Genomic DNA, 22,937 nt, shown 5'->3' with positions numbered 1-22,937 from the left:
TTATTCTTCTGATTTTTTTGCTTATTATTTTGCTTGTTCTTCTGCTGCTTCTGCTTCTTCCACCTCTCTTCATTTATCTGCAGCTTCTACTGCTGCCTATTCTGCAAGTTCTTCTGTTGCTTCTTCTGCTGATTTTTCTGCTTTTTCTACTGCTTCTGCTTCTTCTGGTTCCGTTTACTTTTCTTCTTCGGCTTCTTATTTTTCTGTTTCTTCTTTTTCTCCTTCTTCACCTCCTCCTTCTTCTTCTCCTTCTGCTTCTTTTTCTTCTTTCTGTGTTACTTCTGCTGCTGCTGCTTCCCCTTCTTCTGCTGCTTCTTCTCCTTCTAGGTACTTCTTTTTCTTTTGCTTCTTCTGCTTCTTCTGGTTCTTGTTCTGCACCTGCTGCTTCTTCAGCTTCTTCTCCTTCTGCTTCTTCTTGTGTTGCATCTGCTTCTTCTGTGTCTGATTATTCTTCCACGCCTGTTGTGTTTCTTTTGCTTCTGCTTCTGTTTCTTCTGCTTCTGCTACTTCTTCTTCATCCTCTGCATTTTCTTCTGCTGCTGCTGCTTCTTTTGCTTTTGCTTCTGCCTTTTTTTCTGCTGCTTCTTCTTTTTCTTCTGTTGCTGCTTCTTCTGCTCATGCTTCTTTTGCTTCTGCTTCCTATGCTTCTTCTACTTGTTCTTTATCTTCTGCTTCCTCTTCTTCTTCTTCCTCTGTATTGTTAATGTATGTTGTTATTAATATTATTAACATCTCTGTGTGTAGCAAGCAATAGGGAATCCATCGAAGTGTGCTACTGGGAGCCTAAAGAGGGAGGTGGACTTTGTTGGCAGCTTGGTTTTTAAGTACTTTATGCTCACTGCAAAAACACTGGAGATCCAGGAGTGAAATGTATAACATTACTGGAAAATATTAATAACTGCTGGAATTCCAGGGGAAGAAGAAACAGTAGTGCTTAAAGGAAGAAAGGCATGAAATTAATAACTATGCATTAAGTGGGCACAGTTTACAGTGTTTTGATCTTCTAGTAATACAGGGGACATAAGCAAAGCATAGCTGAAGCAACCAATACATTCCACTACAGTTTTTCAATAAAATACAGCTTAATAATATGAAAAGTTTATTATAAAGATATTTTTTTAAAAGCCCCTTAAACCACCTCCACCTTTTGTACATAAAAGGACATCATCGTAGTTAATTTTTAAGTATAAGCAATAATATTCTGGATATTAAAATATGCAGTGGAAAAAATATAAAAGTGAGAAAATGGCTTAGTTTTTTGGTTACTATAATACATAAGAGAACATAAGATGAATATTTTGATTTGTAAATAACTGCATGATGGAATAATGTTGACTTTTTTCAGATGTGACTTATGTCAAGTATTTTTTGCCTTTATAACTGGAAGGGGAAGCTGAAATATTTGAAATGGTTTTTTTTTCTTTGGTATTGAACTAAATTATAAATGACCTTTTTGTAGTTAATCTAGTCTTAAAACTTTTGTGATTTATTAGCAGGAAAAACTTCTGCCAGTCTTGCACCAATATTCTATGTGGACCATGGTCCATTCATCAGAAGATCCTGTCACCATCAAATGCACAAGACACAGCCAGTGCTCCCCATCCAGCTTCAAGTCCCATAGCACAGTTTGGAGGAACAAATTTGGTGCCTTTGCTAACTTCAGAAAGCATCCATTTGTACAACTCCATGTTTATTTTGGTTAATGTTTTAGGTATTGTAAACATTCTGGAAAAGCTACAATGTTTTTCTCTATGATAACTTTTTCATTGGCAGACTAGAAAATCCCAGGACGGAATGGCTATTACCAGTTGGAAAAATTCGCCGGGATTTTTTGTTCTTATGGTACTGCTTAAGAAACACTAAGAATTTAGAAATGCATTTCTTAAAATGCTGGGAAGTATTATTCCAGAAACACTAGGAATTTAGAAATGCATTTCTTAAAATGCTGGGAAGTATTATTCCACTCGATAGAGATTGTGGAAGAGAGATCAAAACAAATTGCAGTATACGGTGCCTGTCTTACTTAAGTATTTGTAACCCGTGTAACATAAAAAGTAGCGATGAGTTATTTTAACTGGCCCCTGATTTTTTGTCCCATTCTGTATGTATGTATGGTCTTATTTCATGGAGAAATACCTCATCAAGAGACTCATGGAAGAAGAAAAACATATTTCACAAAAGTACAAGCTTATGACCTGAAGATTATGCTTTATCCACACTGTTTTAATGAGACACATGTATTTCTTGTGCCATATAGTATCCTCCAAAGGGGGAGAGTTTTCCAGTTCAGGACTCTGATGGGCACTGTCCACACCAACACACACAAGCAAAGCTGCAGTTTTGAGTCTGTTATGTTATCCCAGCAAGACCTGCAGACAAGTAAACTGAAAAAAACCCAACCCAACCCAAACCAAACAAAAAAGCCAAGCCATCCTACAGGAGCCTTTTTTAGGCTTTAAGTCCTGTTGCATGTTGAAAACACCGCCTGAAATTCTTGTTCAAAATCGTAAAGACGTGGGAGAAGTTGCACGGCCTTTTGGCTTGCTTTTCTTTTTTTTTTTTCCTTCGCCCCGTTTGCCCGCAGCCTCTCGCTGTTTCCCCGCATTTCATCATGCAGCTGCTGCCCGCGCCGGGAGCGGTGCTGGGGGCAGGTCCGGAGCTGCAGCCGCGGCACGGCCCGCCCGGCCCCCGCACCCCCCCGCCCCCGAGATTTGGGGGCCGCCGGGGGAAGTTTCTGGGCTCCGCTCTCCCTTGCCCGCCCCTCGGCGGCAGGAGCGGGGCGGGGGCGAGTTACAATGGAGCGCGGCTGTGCCTGCCACCCCACCCGCCCCGCCGGAGCGGCGGCGAGCGCGCAGCGGCGCGTCCCAGCGGGCCGGACCGCGGAGGGGGGCGCCGGGGGGGCCGGTAGCGCCGGGGGGGGCCGGTAGCGCCGGGGGGGGCCGGTAGCGCCGGGGGGGCCGGTAGCGCCGGGGGGGCCGGTAGCGCCGGGGGGGCCAGCGGCGGCACGGCCGCTCCCCGCGGCGGGCGGGGCGTGCGGCGGGGTGGGCAGAGCCGGCGCGGGGAGGCGTGAATCAGCCCGCAAATACACGCTGGGAGGTTGTGGCAGCAGAGAGCAGGGTTTGGGTTGGTTTTGTGTGCGCTTTTTTTTTTTTTCTCCCTTCTCCTCTCTCTCTCTCTTTTTTTTTTTTTTTTTTTATTATTTTTCCCCTCCTCCAAAAACATGGCTGAAGCTGGGACGGGCTTTTTGGAACAGCTGAAGTCTTGTATCGTCTGGTCCTGGACTTACCTCTGGACGCTGTGGTTCTTCATCATGCTCTTCCTGGTGTACATCTTAAGGGTGCCCCTGAAGATCAATGACAATTTAACCACAGGTAGGGTGCGATCCTCCCCCCCGTGCTCTCCTCCCGCCCCCTTCCCCTGTCCCCGGGGGGGCTGCACCTCTGCTGCTCTCTCGGCTACCCCGTACCCCGCCGCCTCCGCCTTCTCCGCGATCGGCGTAAAACCCGCGGTGGGGCGCGGAGGCGCTCGGCTGTCCCGTCCCGTTAAGGCCGGGGGTAGGGGAGGGGTGTCCCCCCTTCCCCGAAACGCGCCCGCCGGGGGGGTGCAGGGGGTGCCGGGGGGCAGCCGAGGTGCTCTGGGCGTTTGCGCCTTCCCCGCAGCCCCTTGCGTGCTGGTGCGGGGGGGATTTGTGAGGGGCTGGCGTGGGCAACGGTAACTCGCGATGCACTGTTACTCGGTCCAGCGAGCCCAGGGAGGGCCTGCGAGTGCCCGGAGAACTCAGCCGGGGGTTCCCTCCCGGCCTGGGAGCCTTGAAGTAGTTGTGCGGCGGCAGGAGCGGGCAGTGGGTGCCCCGGCGGCACCCAGAGGGTCCCTGTGGCGTGCAGCGAGGTGACCCGCCGGTGGGCCACCGCTCCCTCCTGCTTGCCCTCCCTGCTGGAGCCACTTACCCGAGGGATGCTGCAAAACCCTCTGCTTGGTCCCTGTGCCAGCGCACCGCGCTCTGCCTGCCGGGCTGGGAGGGCTGGGAGGCACTGGAGAAGCTTCTCTGTCTCCCTCACACCGAGTACAGGTGAAGGGATGACCAAAGCGGTATGGGGCACACTGTGGCCCATGCCCTGGCCGAGGCTTGCTGTTTTCGGGAGCTGTGTTTCACGCATGGCTTTTGCTAAGGGAGTCAACGTCTTGACTTTTGACTGGCAAGCTCGCTGAGAAAAAATAATAATAATAATAAAAAAAGTGTTTGATTTCCAAGTACTGAACGCGTAAATGATAAATAGCAAAACTGCTGCTTCCCCCCACAATGTCATGCTTTGTGCTTCTGACTGGGAATTTCAGAGGCTTGAGCAAAAACGTGCGGCTTCTTCAATTCACAAGCCTAAGTCAGCAACAGCCAAAGTTAATTTACATCTCGTATGCGCCTGGTCTCGATGCATTTCCATAACAGGGTTATCTTTGATGTAGACCGAGTATGTAAATAAAGACCCGTCTTCAGTTGCAGGGCACTTCATTCTTTCTGGGAGCTTTCTTAGGAGCAGGTTTGCAGTTTATGTGGCTTTCAGGGGTTCCAAAGGAAAATTATATTTGTGGAAAATTCTTTGGTTTTTTGAAGGGTGAGAAAGGACCTTGGTTGTTACAGGGAATATGTTTGGATTTGAGGAGTATATGGAGTGGAATTAATATCTTTGCCTGTACAATTTATGTTACACTCGAGTGTTTTTTTAACAGGATTAAAACTTTTACTGTGTTTCTGATGAAAACTAGCTATCAGCTTATTCTTCTGAGTTATAATAAATAGTAAGCATACAAGTCTGCTGGAAGGTTGTCACTGTTGCAATAGTCTTTGCATTGACTGTTAAGACTCACTAAGGAAGTATGCTGCTACTGTACTGAATCAGCAGTAACGTACGTAGTGTTAGCCAGTCTGAATTGGGCTGCTGTGACTTTATTTTGGAATTGCTTATTTTTCCTTCCTGATTTCTATGATCATTTAATTTTTACCCCCACCTTGGAGAAGGTTATTTGTTTGGGAGGCAGATGAGATGTAACACATGTGGCATGCCTGCTGCTGGGAAGCTGAACATTATCTGAGTGCTCTTCACCTGTCTTTCTGGCCTGTTCTCATTTGATAAGTCTTTGGCAAGTCTAGCATCAAAGAAGAATTAAAAAAAAAAGGTTCAGCATACTGCAATTTTCACTTTAAGCGTAAATGCAATTAAAATGACTTTTAAGTACAGTTTTGGTCAAATTTTCTCAATATGTCTTTGAACAAGTATCTTGTTTCTTTTGACATTGCCATATGCTGATTAGAACAGTATGTAATTCTTGTTGCTTGAGTTCTTAACAATTTATATAATGTTTATGTTCCTGGTAAACATTGCAGGCCATGGTTGTGAAGCAAAAATGTCAGAATGCTTTATATTATCATTTTCGCTATTGGAAAAAAATCACAGGCACCCATCTGATACCTAATCAAACCCTTCTGATTTTTTCCTGAGTTTCAATGAACTAATTCTCGATGTAGTTCTCATTTGAAATACTACTCCAGCCGTCTTCAGCTGAGTCATCTTGGTTTTCATTGAAGTGTCCCAAAATGGAAGTAAAAGGACAGTATGAAGTCTGTAAATGGGAGAGATTTTCACAGCTGTGTGTTCTAAGCATTGAGGGGGTTAAAAAGACTGAAGAAATTACCAGAATTACCAGTAAGTCCCAAAGTGCGTGATGAAAATGAGCTACCAGGGGAGAACAATAGGCACAATATGGCCTTTATGCATCATCTGTTCCTAAATGGGGTTTATTAAAAAATCAGCACTGGCAATAACATGAGGTTGTTTTGGTTTGTTTGTCAGAGCTTTTGTGAATGGATTAAAGATGACCTGACTTATTGTGGATTATTTTTTTTCTCCAAATCGATCACAATAGGATGCTGTCATTGGTTTAAGGTTGGTCATGAGCTACCACAGCAGCTGGCCCCAGATGGGATACTAATCAAATGCATCTCAGCGATGTGAAAATAAAAGTATAAATCTCTCTAATAAAACTTCTGTGTGACGTAAAGAAATAATAAGGTGATTAGAAACAATGACCAGGCATTTTCCTAGAACAAGTTGGATCTCTTGGTGAGTTGAGGTCAAACAAACTGGTTTTCACAGACGCAGGCTTAGACAGCTGGTAAGAGAAATGCAGTTCTGCAGGTACGATTTGCACCTTGTGAAATAGTGATTTAGGAAGGTTTTAGATATTTAGATCAAACACCTTAACCTGAGTCCACAGTGGGCTGCTGTGATATGAAGGACTAGTGTGGCATGTAAGGGAGAGTACCTGCTAGAAGGACTAGCACTTCATGCTGCTGTATAATTTTTGTTTTCCCATGCCTGATGTCAGTAGTTTTAAAAGGAAGTTGACAAGTTGGAGAAGGTAGTGGAAAAATTATTTAACGGCTGGAGGGAAGCATCAGAAGAAGAGATTTTGCTTGGGAGGTGGCTTGGGTGCAGTGAGGAGGTGTTACCATGGGGGAGAAATAAATAGCCTTTTAACCATTAAAAAAATAGTAAGAATTGACAACTGGAAGCAAGAGGGCAAACTCTGTTTAGTCATAATCAGGCATTAACGTTTAACAAACCATGGACTGGCTGCTAAAGGAACCTTTGGGTTTCCCATGTCTGCAAGTCTTCAAATCAGCTGGCAAAACGCAAGTCACTGGTGTTCGTGTGGCCCGAAATGGGATTTCAGCCAGGACTTGGGCAGCGGGCTGTGCAGCGGCGGTGGTCAGGGTAGTTACGGAGAGTTTCATCAGGTAGTCCAGTGGTCACTTGTAGTGGGAAGTTTTATTAAGATGAAGTGTGGGGTCTTCCCCCCCCCCCCCCCTTTTTAATGTTGTACAGGTGTGCACACCCTGAGCGTTGGGTAGCTCTGGTAGTGGAAGTCAGACATCATGTGTGTTTCATTGGGCTTCCAGGCTTGAAAGTCCTCGCTGTTGGGGCAAATGTAATTTCAGTATCCTCAGTGGAGTACATTACTGTGATATAATCAAAGGGAAATCTAGCCTGTCACATAAAAATATTAATGTTAAAACTGATTGTGGTGTTTCAGGGTTTTGGTGTTTTTTCATTTCGCTGAAGCTCGATGTGCAAATCTAACCTTACAATCCTTTATCAGTAGCAATCTTTGGATGATTATAACTGTACCATACCAAGAGATGAGACTTAATATGCCAGATTTTATTTTATTTAATACAGAATAAGTAGTTGAGGAAGCAGGTGTTATAATCTTACTCCAAAATAATTAGAATAAACATGATTATTTTATATAACATGCTGTATTTCCTCCCATGTTGGCACTTGCACAATTTCTGAATGCCACATTAATCTGACCTAAGGCACACCTCTTCCAAAAATGTGCTACCCTGCTTGTTTTTCTTACATGTTTGGTTTTCTAGTCATATCTTAAGAAGGAGAGAGTCCCAGAAGTTAAACAGTTTCTGATTATTTTATTTATCCTTTCAAAGTGCAAGAGAAAGATTTAATAACCAGAGCAGTAAGTGCAACTGAGTTGTGATGAGGCAGGCAGCAGGGAAGCCTTTGGGTTGCTGAGGGTAGGAGAAACCAGAAAAAAATGGTTTCCTAAAGGTGTGAATAATAAAGGTATGGGTATGAGCTCAGGGTTGAGTCTAGCTCTGTTGGTGTCTGTAAAAAGCTTTCTGCGGGACATCCCACTTCAGCTGCACCGCACCGCGTACTGTTTCCAGTTGAACATCGAGAGAAAGGGAGGGCTAGAAACCTACAGCATGAAAACAAGCAAGGTCCTGCTGGGCCAAGAGAACCAGAGCTGGAGGAGGAAGCCCACGTCACCTTGGTGAGGAGCTGGTGGTTGTGACAAAGTTGTGTTCTGAGGAGCACGGTGTCTTTCTTCATTATGATTTCATTATTATTATTGTGACGTTGCTCCTCGAGTTATTACCTAGGATTTTAAATAATGGGGGATTTGTGACCATGGAATAGGCTTTTCTTAAAGCCCACAGCCTGAAATGCCGTGCACGGTGCCAGCCGTCTGGAGAGGGGAAGGAAGAGGCTGATGTGCATCAACGCTTGCAGTGCTGGCCAACACCAGGTTACTCAGTCAGGGTGTGGCACACACGGGCAGGAGGACACAGCAGAAGTCCTCTCTGTTCCCTGTAAGATTATGATAACAACACTTTCCCTTAGAATCTTAGTCATGTAGGTTGGAAAAGACCTTTAAGATCATCAAGTCCGACTGTTAACCCACCACTGCCAAGTCCACCACTAAACCATGTCCCTGAGCATCACATCTACCCATTTTTTAAACACTTCCAGGGATGGTGATTCCACTGCGTCCCTGGGCAACCTGTTCTAATGCTTGCTCTTCACCCAAGAACCTCTCTGAAGACACAAAATGGATTTAAAATGAGTGAACAGCTTCGTTTGTTTGAGAAATACTGAAGGACAATTACATTTACGTTTGCGGACTTTCTGGTAGTTGCTTGGCCTTCTTTCAGGGTCGTCTCCCATCATTGTGATGGGTTTCCCTGTAAGTGTCTGCTTTGTAAACTACAGAAGTGAGTGTGGTGGTGTGTTCATGGAAAACCTGGGGCAAAACTCTGACACTACCAAAAGGAAACGGAAAACCTCTTAACTCCCTGCAAGTACAGTGTAGATTTTTCTTTTTTCTTTTTTTTTTGTTAAGAACTTGAAAGTAAAATTTTAAATACATGACCACTTCAGGCAAGGTCAACATTAATTCTCCATATGGATTTCACAGAATCAGTTACAGGTACATAGTTTGCCCACTGACCCCATATGACTTAATTTTTGCCATTTCTCAGAATGTAAATGAAGCCTTTCCTAAGTTTTCTGCAGTTCTAATGGAATTAAAGTAAACAGTGTTTTGTTTACTGTTAACCTCTGTCTTCAGTTGCATCAGTTACAGCACCATGAAGCATTCGTAGTCGCTGCTGAGCCTCCAGACAGGGTTTGGATGTTAGAGATCTGCCTTTTTGAGTTTTGCAAAAAATTAGTTGTTACCTGGATATAGACTAACATTCTAGAGGCTGTTTTAAAACGGATTTTAACCATTTTAAGCATGTGCATTTTCAGCACGGAAACTCTCCCTTTAATTTTTATGGAAAAGAATGTGATGTACATGAAAGTAGTGTGTTATTTTTGACAAAAATCTTTATATGGATGAAACTTGGGATTCTTGGGGAGAGGGGGGGAAGGCCCTAACAAAACTTGTTAGATCAATTTCTGATGGATGCAGTGTACAATGATACTTGTTTTCTATGAATTTTGGCATTTCTCCACAAATTTTGATTTTTTGATTGAGCTTAATTTTTCAGTCAGCATCAAATGAAGGAAACTGTAGCATTTGTAGCAAATGCAAAGTTTTCAGAAAATACTTCTTTAAGAAACTGACTTTCATACTACAAAAGCTCTAGAAGATCTGCAGCCAATATTTCAGGGGAAGTGTGTAAGCCAGAGCCTTCAAAATAATATTTGATAAAATCTTGAGTGAGCTTACTGTAACACTGGCTGATACACAACCATGGAGTTGTACTGCCAGCTTCTAACTGAAGCCTAACGTCCTCCATGTGCTGATGAAAATCTTCAGAAGTGCTCCTAAAACTGCATGTGTGTAGTGGGATTTTCCCAAAGCATCCGCTGAGTGCCCGGATAAATTTAGCCCAAAAGAACATAAGCCCCATTGTTCACAGAGGTCATGGGTCCTAATTGTCTGGGAGGCCACGAGGATACTACAATTGTAAATTAAAGGAAAAAATTAAAATAGATTTTTTTCTAAATTTGTTTAATTTACAAGGTGTTTATTGTGTAAACAAAGCCAATGCAGAACTCCAGATCATAAATATGCGTTTGTGAAAGACACAAGTAGTGCTAAGTGGTGTCAGTGCCTACAAGACTGAAAAGAGGGAGAAATACATATTTCTGTGCCAAAGCTGCTCTCCGTTAAGTGAAAGGCAGAAGGACGTGATGTCTACCTTGAGAGCAGCACCTAACAGGAATTAGGATGATGATGTTGGATAAAACAGGGATTTTGGGGGCAACGATATGCTGGTGTTTTAAAATGGATTCTGAAAACTGCAGCATTTCTGAGAGGAGCTACTCAGAGTCTAGCAAAAACACATTGCCAGCGTAAGGAAGCTCAAACTGTTTGACTGATCACAGAGGAGCTACAGAAGCACCCTGATGGTAGCTAAGGAGGAGTAAGAGCCTTAATCTAGTTGACAAACATACTCCCAAATATTTGGAATTAAAATGCATGCATTACACTTGGCAGAATTGAGGCAAAATTATCAGTGGTCTGAAGCAGCAGCCTGGCTGTGAGAGATGCTGCGTGCAGTGCCCTCACTTTAATAGAAACAAAGAATTGAGAGGTGGTTGCACGCACTGTAAAGTATACGGTGGGAACAAACCAGCAGGTTCTAAAGTAGTCTTTAATACAGGGGAGACAAATCTCACAAAAATGGGTGGCTGCAAGCTGAATCCAGAGGAATTCACGTACAAAGTATGTTTTAAAAGATTTGGAGATTTACGTGTTTGGACCCAGCTGCTATATGGCAAGTGATGCTCTGGCTTTGCAGCTTTGGCTATCGTGGTATTAAGACTGTCAGTGTGATGAGGACTGCTGAGCTCAGTAGTGGGGGAACTGGGACTGAAATCTAACGGCCCATGATAAACAGGAGAGCTGACTAGCAAAAACACTATCATGCTGAGATTTTAACAAAAAACCCCAACCAAACCAGCAGCCAGCTGGAAGCAATTTCTGAGGGTGTGCAGGTACATTCTGCAAGCGCAGAGGCTCCGGTAGTCCCTGGATGTGCCAGGTCTTCTGTGCATGTGTCGGGCCACTGTCCCCACCGAGGCCAAGGCTGTGCGTGTAGCTTGGTCAGCTGGCAAGCTCTGCGCTTCAGGGAGAGTTAATTTGGCTTGTTGGCAAGTGGTAAAGCAAACAAACCCGCTGAAGTGGTGACTTAACTTTGGATGACTGAGCAGTTTCTTCTGGACTACAATCTACAGAAATGAACAGCACCGTCAGGAAAAGATGAAGATGCAGTCTTTTGTGCAGCAGCCGCAACAAGTCAGGATTCAGCTTTTTAGTAACAAGGCTAGTTGTTGAAGAAGGTATTTTGTATTTAACAAAATAAGGCCCTGCTCCAGGTATTTGTTGGTATTTTGAGTACAACCGAGAGTTACGTTGAACTGTACAGGGAGAACTGAGGCACAGGGAAGTGAGACCCTGATCCTGCAAGTCTTTAATGGCATGGTTTGTTCTGCAAGCATGGGTCCAGGGGCTTGCTGCAAACGTAAGTAATATGCATGAATTCTTAACAACTGGGGCCTAAGTTGTTTACCAGGGTACTGTGTGGGAAACCGGTAACAAAACTGGGGATAGAGTCCCCAGCCAATTTGGTCCAAAGGCAGTTTCCCCTCTTGTAATTTGATGGTCACATCTAGTTGTTACTGGTTTTTACCGGAGCTACTTCAGGAACGCATTTAGGGCATTTGTCAAAGAATTTAAGCTAAAACCTGGCTTGGTCCTGTGGCCAAACCATGAGCTGCTTGCTGGGATGTTACTCCTCTGTTGGCTGTTAAAGGGGGTGTCTGAAGGCCCTTCCACCTGTTTTTCAATTAGCTCTTTGTGGCGCTGGAGGCATCTATTGAAAGATTGTGTTATAAACTCCATCTCGTCCTCGTGCCTGTGAAGTGTCATGCGGACCAGTGATGCTGTGTAAATACTAATGAGTGAAAGTTGCTTTGTAAACTCCCAGCACAGGCTAATTAGATCTTTTTTTGTCTGTGTGTTTCTTAGTTGGGCACTGCAGAAGGGCAACCAATTTTAACACCGAGAACACTAAGCTTAAGCAATGATAATACATTTAAAGACAAGAGCTAATATCGTGCTTTCAGCAGGCAGAACAAACAAGTTGTTACTGTTAAGCCTGAGAAAAGGACCTAAATTCTAAGTCCAAATCAAATCTCGCCAGCTGCTGAGAGAAGACAAAGATATATTATTGTGGGGTCTAAACTGGAGATTTATCACTGTGGTAGATTCAATGCTTAAGTGATTAAGTGCACTTAAATATACCAATTAGAAGGATGAAAGCTATAGGGCAAAAATGAAATGCAGCCATCGTAAGATTCCTCTTCTGCACCGTGTGCCAACTTCAACCATGAGATTTAATTTCCAGCTCACTTTCTAGAAATAAACTTGGCTTATTAAATGTCAGGCCTGTTGGGTTGATATGTTAGGTCTTGTGCTTAGTGGCAAGACACTCAGATATCAGATTTAAAGCGCAAGAAATGTTATCATTGTCATTTTGTATTGTAAGGCTGCCATTTATTTCTCAAGAAAATATGCTTGTGACCTGGGAGTGTCATAGATATTGATCTTCACATAACTAAATGTTTTCTTGGCACTGCCTGTATCTTTCATGCTGAGGACTGAAAATTGTTTACAGCGTGGCTTTGTCTCGAGCAAGGTTATATGATCCGCTAATGCACTTAATCTTCCATGTGAAATTTCTCTTGCTATTTTTAATGCCGAAGTGAACTTGATAGCAGCCTAGCCAGCTGGTATGTTTTATACAAATCTCGTCTTAAGAGTCCCAGGCTAGTAGTTTCCTCAGTTTTCGGAGAGGAGGTTAAACCAGACCGCAGTAGGAGAAGGTGTGCAGCTGGCCTGTCGTACCCTGTGCAGGGGACAAGGGGACAGAGCGCTACTCAAGCCACTTCTCGAGCAGAAGCTGATTTTGTGCAGCAGCGTGATGCTGCAGCTGAGCTGATGAGCCCTCCCTGCTGAGAGAAGGAGCTGAGGAGGCCTTTTGCAGGGCTGCACTGATGCAGACCTACAGCTTTCAGGAGCCAGAAGTGTCTCCTCGATACTGCTTAAACTTCATGGATTTACCTGCCTGCTCAGAGTAGGCTGCTGTGTTGGGTGGCATAGAAGTGCCTTCTGGTCCCAGTGTCTGTCTGTTCAGCTCTTTGGGTCAGAACAAAGGATGAGTGATACAAACACAAGAAAAAACCCCAGCAATAAATATTGCTCTACATATTCCTAACTTGGATTTCCTTCCAGAAATTGTTGTCCAGGACTCTGTGGTTATCAGTTATAGTGCTGATCACAGCTGTGTTAGGAGCAGCCCCAAAAGCCATGTAGTCTGGGGGAAACACAAGCCATGAGGAGCTCTCATTAGCTCCAGGACTTCTGAAGATGCCCAGACTGCAAGATTTCCCTGGACCTGGTGAGTGAGCATTTGGCCTGTGTTACAGTTGAGGGCATTTTGTCAGTGGCTATACGGGAGCCAGGGTTTTCACCCTCGATGTCGTAGTGTAGCTCCCCTGCCTCGTGTGAGGGGTAGGTAGGAGCTGTGCTGTGTGGGGCTGGAGAGATGGACAGGGCTCTCTGGGTCCCTGACTCCAGTCCTCGGTCATCTTTATGTTATCTTCCCATAAAGCACCACACCGAAAGATTTTTCCAGAACTTGATGACTCTTGATGGATAGAAACCTTGCTCTTACTCCAGCCCAGTTGTGCTTGTGGCTGGCTTGCACATGTTCATGCTCATGGCAGCTCACTCTTTTACCTTCAGGAACCGCACCACTGCCATGGGGACCGGTTCCCAGTGTACTCACGTGGGGTCTTCCCTGTTTGTCCTCCCCTTATGAGGTTGAGTCTGTTAGGCTGTTCTAGCCTGCTCTCCTGAAATGGCTGGATGTCCTCGGTCATACTAGTAATAGTCTACTTCAGTTTTCTGCCCATTTTGTAATTGTGTAACCGGTGTTGTGCATCGTATGCTAAGGTAAGGCTTTGTTAACCGCTTTATATAGTTAATCAATCTTTCTTGCCTTGCACTGGAAAGATATGTAGTCATATGGTTAAAACTGCCTGGGTTTGTGTTGGTATCTCCTTGGTGGAGCGCAACAGTATGTGGTCACGTAGTAGGTGCGGACCTGTCACACCAGCTGGTCAGCTGTGAGCAGAAGCCCTTGCTGGTCCCTCGCCCTCTGCACCATTAACTTTGGTCCAGCTTCTCTGGCAGCTCATACCAGCCACCTTCTGTACCCTTCTGGTTTTGGTAATGAAAATATTCAACAAGGTTCATTTGACAGCCAGGGGTTCTCCTCATAGCCCAGTGCTGCCAGGTAAGTTGCAGGTTTCTCCATTTCTGCCAGTTCCTTTCTCTCTTAACCATGTCTCCTGTTTTAACTAACTTCCTATGGCACTGTCAAACACTTTGCTGAAATCCAGACAGTTTAGAGCTGCTCATTTTTCTTGGCTGAAAAACTGGCTATTTTTAATAAAGAGACACATCTGGTTGGTCTAGCATGATTTATTTGTTTTGCATTTTATCCAATTTTTCATTTACCTCTGTTGCTTAATTTATCGTTATCTTTAAAATGTTGACGTTTCACGTAATTCTGCTTTGTCAGTAGTGCAGTAGCTTGGGTCTGCATATTAAATATAAAAATATGAGATATTCTGGCATAGTTTGGGGAGTTTCATCAGTTTATTAGAACTGCCTTGATGCCGGGCTTAATTTTTTCAAATGCCACTTCTTTCGGTAAGGCGGTTTGTGTATATCCCCTTCATCTTGCACTCAGCCATGTCTTGACATGTTAAGCTCTTTGAATTATGTCTCTCTTTCTCCTGTCACAATATCTCTTTTCTTGCACTTTTTATTTTTTTTTTCCTCCACATTCAGTAGTTTTGTTCCCATTCAAAAGTGAAATAAGTATTCAGTTCGTTTTGAGGGCTATTGTATCCTATTTGTCACTTTGCTGTCTCATTATTTGTGTTGTTGAAGTAATTTTACTGGTTTTCTGAGTTTTGATACATCTTAAGGGTTTTTTTATATAACTCTTAAGGTGTAACTCAGTCTGACTTTTAGCAGATACAGTTTTATTTCTGTGCCTTTTGCCCTCACCAAAGCAGAGGGGAATCTTTGAACATCCCGGGTCTTGTGGGTGTTACTTGTACATGCCTGATAATTGCTTTATTTTAAAGCCTGAGCTAACAGATTGATGTCTGTGAGGTAGAAATGGAATTTAACTTTCCACAATTATTTTGAGAATGTCTGTGTTGCGGTTCTGGCCTCCTTGAAGCAGTCAGCAAAGTACCTGCTGACTCTCAATGAAACAACTGTGTTGCCGGGGGAGTTCTTGGACATTAGGTCCTGGTAGAAGAGGGCAATTTCCCAAACACCCCCCAGCAATGTGAAAAAAGTCTGGACGTTCGCTGCCTTCCTGTGTTTGGAACATCACAGGTATCAGGGAACTGAGAATGGATAGCAGTGCAGGTTAGGCAGCGTTTAAATAAAGATATTTAGTGAGTATTGTGTGTTAAAAAAGCTGACTTATCTAAACCTAAACTGCGAAGTTTCTCAGGTGCTTTTGTATTTACAGAGGTCTAGTCAATTCTCTTCACACACGTTTTTTTAAGCTCCTGAAGTTGCAAGATGAATTTTCAGTTTTACGAAGTATTGTAAGCTTTCTGACATGATGAATTTTACACAATATAAGCTGAAAACAGTAATCAGTAAATCACTCAGCTGAAAATTGCGTTTTGTTTCAAGTAATATTCTGCTGTCTTCTAAAACTCAAGTAGACCAAAAAATCCCAATTTTTCTATGGGCCACATTCAAGCTGGCACTGACTGGTTCTGGAACAACATCTTTATTAGGTAGTTCGTTTTATTTAGGTTTCTGAATAATTATATAGTACTGTCCCCTTGTGTTTGAGGGTCTAGGTCTATAAATACACAGCCCTACAGGTGCTCTGTAGTTGGGGTGCAGAGTCAGCGATGTGCAGGGCTACTCAGCATCACTTGCTACATCCCTTGGGTGAGCTAGTAATACAGGCTTGAAATAAATACCCTGTAATATCTTCACTACAGATCTGTTCTTCCCTAGATACGGTGGAGTTCCTCTTATAGATGGCAGAAGTGCGTGGGTTTGTATCCCGCTGGACTCTCAGCTTTGCTGCGGAGCTGCTTGGGGCCATTTTGTTTGTTGGTGCAAGTGAGAGCAGCTGCTGGTCGGTTATTGTAAGGCAGCTCGGTGGCTGTAAATGCTGATGCAGCTTGGTTCATTGGGAGGGCAGCTGCCACCCTGGGGATCACCCAGCATCTTAGATCCTCCACTCCAGGTTGCAACCTCTTTGTATCTTTGCAGTGGACCCTTAGAGCTACAGGGTGAACATGGGAGACTTTCTTAGTTTAAAAAAACAAAACCAACAATCCCGAAACCGGCACAGAGATAATCCAGAGAGCCTCTCCAGCCATTGTGCTCCCTTACATACACAGCCCTCTGTAAATCACAGTCGTCCTCTTTCAGCGTGCACGTACGTGATCCTTCTGCACAGGGACAAAAATCAATAGTAAACAGTAAATGAATAATGAGAGGCCTGCCAACTGAAATCTCTTGTTTAATTTTGCATTTCTTTTCCTTCTCTAATCTAATGTGACAGAGAATCATTTAAGGGAGAAGAATGCTGAAAGCAATGAAATTTTACGAAGCCTTTTCTCACCAGTGCCTTTGTTTTGGGAGCAAAGGGGCTGGCAGTGCTCGGGGGGGCTGACATCCCCCCACAGGCACCGTGGGCTGCGGCAGAGGGGGTCCAGGGCTTAGCCTTTCAGAAACTTTCTCCTTGTGTAAGGATCAGGGGGAACCCGTTGTCTCAACAGAGCAGGTAGTGATGTGTCCTGTGCGGGATGGGCTCTGCAGTTCTCTGGATGTGTTTTCTATTTGTGTATGGAAGCAGTGCCGTATACGTGTGCCCTCACCAGCTGTATCTGAGCCTGCCTTTTAACTAAGGGCTTCATCCTCTTCCTTCCCCCTCCTTCCTTAGATTTGTATCTGCCTTTGGTCTTTAAGGTGAAAATAAATTGGTATTAAAAGTATCTTCTCTCGTTGAAAGCATTAGTTTATTTGGGGTATGTGTTTTAAACATGCAGACTGGTATTAAATGTACAGGGCAATGTCTTCAGAAGCACCCATGGTATTTCATCACCTAGATGCTTTAGTCAGCCATTAGTTTACTTATTAACATGCACTTACTTATATACTCTTTATAATAAGCATAGTAATACACCAGAAAGTGCTTTGCTAACTGAAAGAAAATATCTGATCTACAGTATATTACGTGCACATGTATATAGTGGCACAGAATCCTTTTATGCTAGTGTAATTCTGTACTGCGCATTGTAGCTGTTGTTTTTGCAGGAAGTTACGCCGTCAGTTTGGAATAAAAGTTAATATTAATGAGAGGTGTAAGAACACCATAAAATAATAATAAACCAAAAATACACACCATTTCAAACAAATTTGGTTATGGTGTTTGCTCTCTGTGAATGCTGCAGTTCAGCAAGATGAACATCGGCTGATCTGGGTCCTCAACATTGTTCTTAAAATGTGGGGCCCTCTGGTCGAGGGATTGCCAGCACTGCATGGCAGTAGATGGAAATGATCTGAAATTTGAGTTTTGTTCTTAATTTATAGTGAACAAAATAAACTGCATCTTGATTTACAGAGACCGTTAACATTACTGCTTGTTTGGCACACTGCAGTTTAAGTTCAGTAGAAAGGATTCACTGAATTTGTTTGTGAAGGGGCTGAAGTTACGGTTTCAACTCAGCAGATGTTTATCATGCAGAAAACTAACTAGAAGCCATAATAATGTACTTGCATTTCCCAGTGGTTGTTGTTCAGATGGAAACAGTAAGGTTAGACTTTTGTTCTATGCTGTTGGTTTGTAGGTTTTTTTTTTTCCCCTTGTCTTTGTTAGTTCCTTTCCTTAGTGCTTGAGCTGGGCCCTGCACCGTGCCTTGCCTAGGCTGTCTGGAACAGATTTTGCATTTGATATGCAGTAACGTGGGCAAAAGTGGAGAAGACCATGTGCAGGTCACGCACTAGAGGGCATCCTGTTAAAGAGACAGGAGGCGATCCAGGGACAAGGAGAGGCGGCTTCGATAATATGAAAAAACCATAGGTCTGATTGTGTGTCAGACACCTAACGGAGGGTTGTCGTCTGTTTCCAATGGCAGGCGTGTGCGCGCACAGGCAGCCGCCCCCGCAGTAAACTTGTGAATGTGATGGAGTGCCTTCGTAGGCAAGGGGAGACCCTTAACTGTCATTATATTGCATCAGGTTACCCACAGAGGAGAAGTATTAAGCTGAACACAGTCATGTGGTAGGTAAGAAATATAGTTGTAGGGCTGTCCTACAGCTGATGTAGCTGTAAGACAAAGTCCCACCTTTGACTTTTGGAAGTCTGCTTGCGACGTCATCCTCTAGATTGCTTTTGCAAGGTCAGATGGAAGGGGAGGTTCATGAGACCCAGGTCCTGGGCTGCAGTAAATTGAAGGAACAATGGTGGCTGCTGTAAGGCCACCAAAAATTTATTTGTGTAGGAAAAAAAATGGAAAATGGAGGACTAAATCAAGACTAATTACTGACTAAAGTTCTTATATTTATCTTCCTGAAGTGATTACCACAAAATAAGCTAGGCTGTGAGTTTGAAACAGTTGTGGTGATGGGTGCTGCGTCTGTGTGCTGGTGCCTGTGGAGCTGAGACCGTGAGGACAGTTCAGAGTGCTGAGGGGGTAACTGGTACCGGCCTGCCAGTCTTTGCTCAACCCACTGCCTTTGTTAAGGCCGCAAAGCATTTTTACAGACTTAATTTTTCAAGGTTTGGAAAACTTGCGCTCGTTTATCCTGCGGTGTGGGTGCAGCCTGCCATGGCGGAGGAGCTGCCCGCAGGCCCCGCAGGCCCCGCAGGCCGCCTGCGCTGTGCGGCCGCAGCGGGTCGGGCAGCGGGAGGTGCGCCATCCCGCCATCCCACCGGGCTCACCCACAGCAGAAGGCTTTGAAGGCTTTGAAGGCTGGTGCAGAACACCTCTGCACGTACAGCCCTTTCCTGGACATGGCTCAGGGCGCTTTCTTGCAGAGCCCGTTACAAGCACAGCCTGATGCATGCCCGTCTCTGGCTGGCTTATTCTGTACAAACAGCAAAATTAGCTTAATTTCCTGGAGGTTCTTCTCCTCCCCAGTAGTTATTAGGTGGATCTTGTGTGTCATCTGTGTGACCATTTCTGTATACATTCAGACATATTTCTCAGTATTGGGTTTGTGTATGTACAAATTAAAGGTGGTGGCTCCCCCCGCCCCCACCCCAAATACAGCTGATCCATTCAGGCACCTGTTAACTGCGGACACTGATACAAGTCTTAAAACATGCCCCATTTGATTCAATATCATCTTTATAAAATAAGAATATGTGTGTCACTCATTTTTAGTATTTGACATTTTTTATTAGGGAGTTGTCAGGAAAGAAGTTGTTGCTTTACTTTGATTCTTAGGTCTGCCTTGCTAAAAGAATTGTATAGCAGCTTGTTCTTTTATAAATCATTGTTCTTTTATATATCAAATCAATCAAGCTCTAGTTCTGTTCATTCAGTTTGTTCTCTATCTGCTTTATGTTCTTTCTCTGGAGTGCCATTGATGTTTTGTGTGTACATAATAGTGTCCTTCAAAAATGGAGGTGTTTGCAGCTGCTCAGACAGTTAAAACAGACTCTTCAGCATCAGGGGCCCCTGGAATAGCGCACATCTGCTTCATTGGGATTTTATCCATGAGCTTATTTGGGGAGTTTCCACTACATTGGGGCTCAGGTGACCAGTCTTTGTACAGCTGTGTATTAAATGCTAGCTCCCATCTTTATGTGATTTACCCAGACAGACTGGAGATAAATGTAAACGGTAAAAACTGAAAAATAACCCTGCAGGTATAGTTTAGGATAGGTTGCCAAGGGCTGAGCAGGTCTCAGTGTTTTGTTAATGCCAGGTCCCCACCTGCTTCCTGGTTATTAATTTTTTTTTTGTGCATGTGGCTTGTTGTAAGTGAACCACGACTTCAGCTAAGGAGACCTGTAATGAGGCATACTAGAAGCAATTTAAATACCTAAAATTTTTGTCTGTGAAGTATTTTAGTAAGAGCAACCTCAGCTGTAAATATTTGCTAATGTCCATCGAGGCAGCAGCTTAACTACAATTTGTAGAGAGATTTCAAAGAGAGAATACAAGAAAACAAATTTGTACAGCTACCAGCAACTCATATTGAATGTCAAGGGCATAGGGATAGGCTTTCTGTTGCGATGCGTCATCTCCTACATCTCTTTGCATGATATATATTTCAGGCTTTTTCTCTTTTGCATTTAACGTGGTATAAAATAATTTCAAGGGCAGTGACTTTGAAATAATAGCTGACAAGGGCAGACAAGCCCTTGACCCTTCCTTATCTTACCACATCTTCTAATGCTGAACAATGGCAAGGTCAGAAGAATTAAAAGAAGTTTACATGTAAAGTAGTTTCCTATGGAAATACTTTTAATGGCTAAATTTGTCCAATTGTATTGTAATATCTAAAGCTGAGAACATATAAGTGAATGTGAAATATGAGTGGGGCTTACTGCATATTTTTCATTAAAAACAATTCATATGTAAAGGAAAAGGCAAATAATGCCTGATTTATTGATTTATTTGTCAAACGTTAACCAGTATCATTTGAGTGTCAAGTTCTCCTTTACTCTGCAGATCTTAAATGAGTGCTAACTTTCTCACATGCTCTTCCTCCAGCTGTATTTGAATTTACTTTTTTCTCATTTCAGCCAGGTCAGCACAGCCCCTTCCCAAATTTGTGACACATGGAGGAACATGGAAGACGATATGGAAAGAGTTCAAAATCTATGCGTAAAAATTTTTTACAATTTTAAAACCAAATTTAGGTGAAAAGTTTTTAACATCTAGCTTGTAGGGAGAGCGAGAACATAACAGCTTTCCTTTCCATATTTGCGTCCTCTGTGAAACCCTTGAGGAGCCATCGCAGATGACATAAAAGGTATTGCCTCCTCGCTAGCGTTTATTTTCATTTCCTCTACTTCTGGTTGGAACTAGGCTCTCTGCTTTCCTGGGAAAGGTCCTTTGATTGAAAATAAATAGGCAGGAAGGATAGTGTTTAATTGCCATGAAAGTTCATTTCCAGTGGTCAGACACATGAGTTCATTGTGTTGTATGGGAGAATGGGAAATGATGCTTAATAAGCTGTAGACTGGCATCCAGAGGTTACCAAGAAGCAGTGTCTTTATTACCAAAACAGTGATTTTCCTCTTTTTGTCCCTTATGCGATATAATTAACACCTATTTGTAGTATTGCTGTAAAATCTGAGTGGAGGCAGAATGTTGACAGTTTCACTCCAAAGGCAGATGAATCCTTGGCTGTTGTATAGCCCTGACCTGAGAGAACAAAGAGTAAAAATCAGCTGAATAATGGTTAGATTTCATGCAGTGTGAAGGCGAATGTACTTGAAGCCTTCTGTGGGAAACACCTCATTGCTGTTGACCAGCAGACTTGTGCTGCAAAAGCAGGTATGCATCTGGACAGATGTGGCAAGATGAAGTGATCTCAGTTAGCTCAAACACTTTTTCCATAAAGTGGTTTCGCTTGGTTGTGGTTGTGACCTCAATTTAACAGTTAGGCTTGATAATCTTAAAGGTGTTTTTCAACCTAAATGATTCTATGATTCCACCCCTCAGGTAGAGCTGATGTGTAGATTGGCTTGCGTGCTGTTACACCAGCAGATCTTTGGGGGTTACCTCGGGTAGGGAGAGCAGAGACAACAGCCATTCACAGTGAAAAATCACTTAACACCTGACCTGCAGTCAGAAATACCTGTCAGACTACATTCTTAGTCTTGATTTTGCTTTTGTGGAGTGTGACCTTAGCTGGAGTAAGTGTGACAGATTGCGGTGCTAACTTGGGAAGACAAGACAGGCTCCTGTTCAAACGTAGTGTAATGCATGTTGAAAACTTCTTCAGGTTAGTCTGGAAATTGTCAGTTTCCTGTTACCTGTAAAGCAAGGTTTTTAATGTGTTCTTGATATTTTCAAGCAGTCTAGGGGGTTTTGTGTGTTCTAGCCGGCTGTGCTCCAGAAACTACACGGAACAGAGAAACCTCTGTGATGGAGTCTCTCAGAGCATTTCTAGTGTTGTCTTAGGGAGATGGGGACTGATTTTTTTTCTCTTGGTGCTGTATTTTTTTTCTTGAGAATAGGTAATACCAGATGGGGATGCAGCAGACAGTGTAAAATAACTTTTAATGAGCAGATGCCAGTTGTAATCAGCTTCTCCTCCTTCATCTCTAATTTACTTTCACATGTGAGGTTGCCACTTGGCTTTCCTTTTGTTATGCTTCTGGATAGTCTTATTGTAATTCTAACTTTGAGTTTTGCTAGTTCTTGACTTCAGCATCATCTTTTCATAAGGACCATTGCAAGTAAACTATGTGCTTAGTGAAAGCCTGTTTTCTTGTACCTTTCTCAGTTTGTCCCTTATTTTGTTGAGTGGCTGCTTTTTTGCAATTTTGCTTCTTTATTCTACATATGCTTACAGTATCTCCTCTCCTTTAAATCTTATGTAACCCAAATGATACTGATTCTTTTAATCTTAACAGTTCTTATTGCCACTGCTACATCTCCCTTTGCAGTCATCTTTTTTGGGTAGGTGGTAGTACTCAGAAAGTATAAGTGAACTACTATACTTAAAAGAGATTATTTATTTCATATTCTTTGCCATTCCTAGTATTATGTTTGTTTGGCTGGTTTGAGATTTTTTGCTTCTGGGGTTTTTTTTCCTGGCTCTAGCTGCAGCTGTTCGTGAAGGGAGGGAATTCTGCTGAGCTATGTACAGCAGCACTCAGATTTTCTGCTCAGTCTGTTGCTCTGTATGGGGAGAGAAGGAAATGCAGTCATTGTGTTTTAAATTTAGTAACTTCTAGTAATTTTGATGATTGCTAAGACCACTTTTCTGATTATAAATAAACCACATTGTTTAAAAGTATTTTTGACTGGACTGAA

The 22,937-nt window shown here is 43.2% G+C and overlaps 1 protein-coding gene across 6 annotated transcripts in view; it reads left to right on the top strand.

Moving 5' to 3' along the window:
* Positions 1-3,010: 3,010 nt before the first annotated feature.
* ST7 (suppression of tumorigenicity 7) overlaps positions 3,011-22,937 on the top strand; it is a 151,768-nt gene continuing 131,841 nt past the window's right edge. For 2 of the 6 annotated variants that reach the window (XR_005104435.1, XM_037388990.1), the window contains exon 1: positions 3,011-3,371. Coding sequence is in view for 4 of the 6 variants with exons in the window: in XM_037388990.1 (XP_037244887.1) it covers positions 3,221-3,371 (151 nt within the window). In the remaining 2 variants the exon portion in view is untranslated. The remainder of the gene's footprint in view (positions 3,372-22,937) is intronic. The other 4 variants (XM_037388989.1, XM_037388984.1, XR_005104436.1 and 1 more) reach the window with 3 other exon arrangements.

The sequence above is a fragment of the Falco rusticolus genome, chromosome 5, assembly GCF_015220075.1.
Source record: "Falco rusticolus isolate bFalRus1 chromosome 5, bFalRus1.pri, whole genome shotgun sequence".
Taxonomy (NCBI): Eukaryota; Metazoa; Chordata; class Aves; order Falconiformes; family Falconidae; genus Falco; species Falco rusticolus.
The sequence above is the reverse complement of the archived record's forward strand: the minus strand, read 5'-3'. Positions and strand labels throughout refer to the sequence as shown.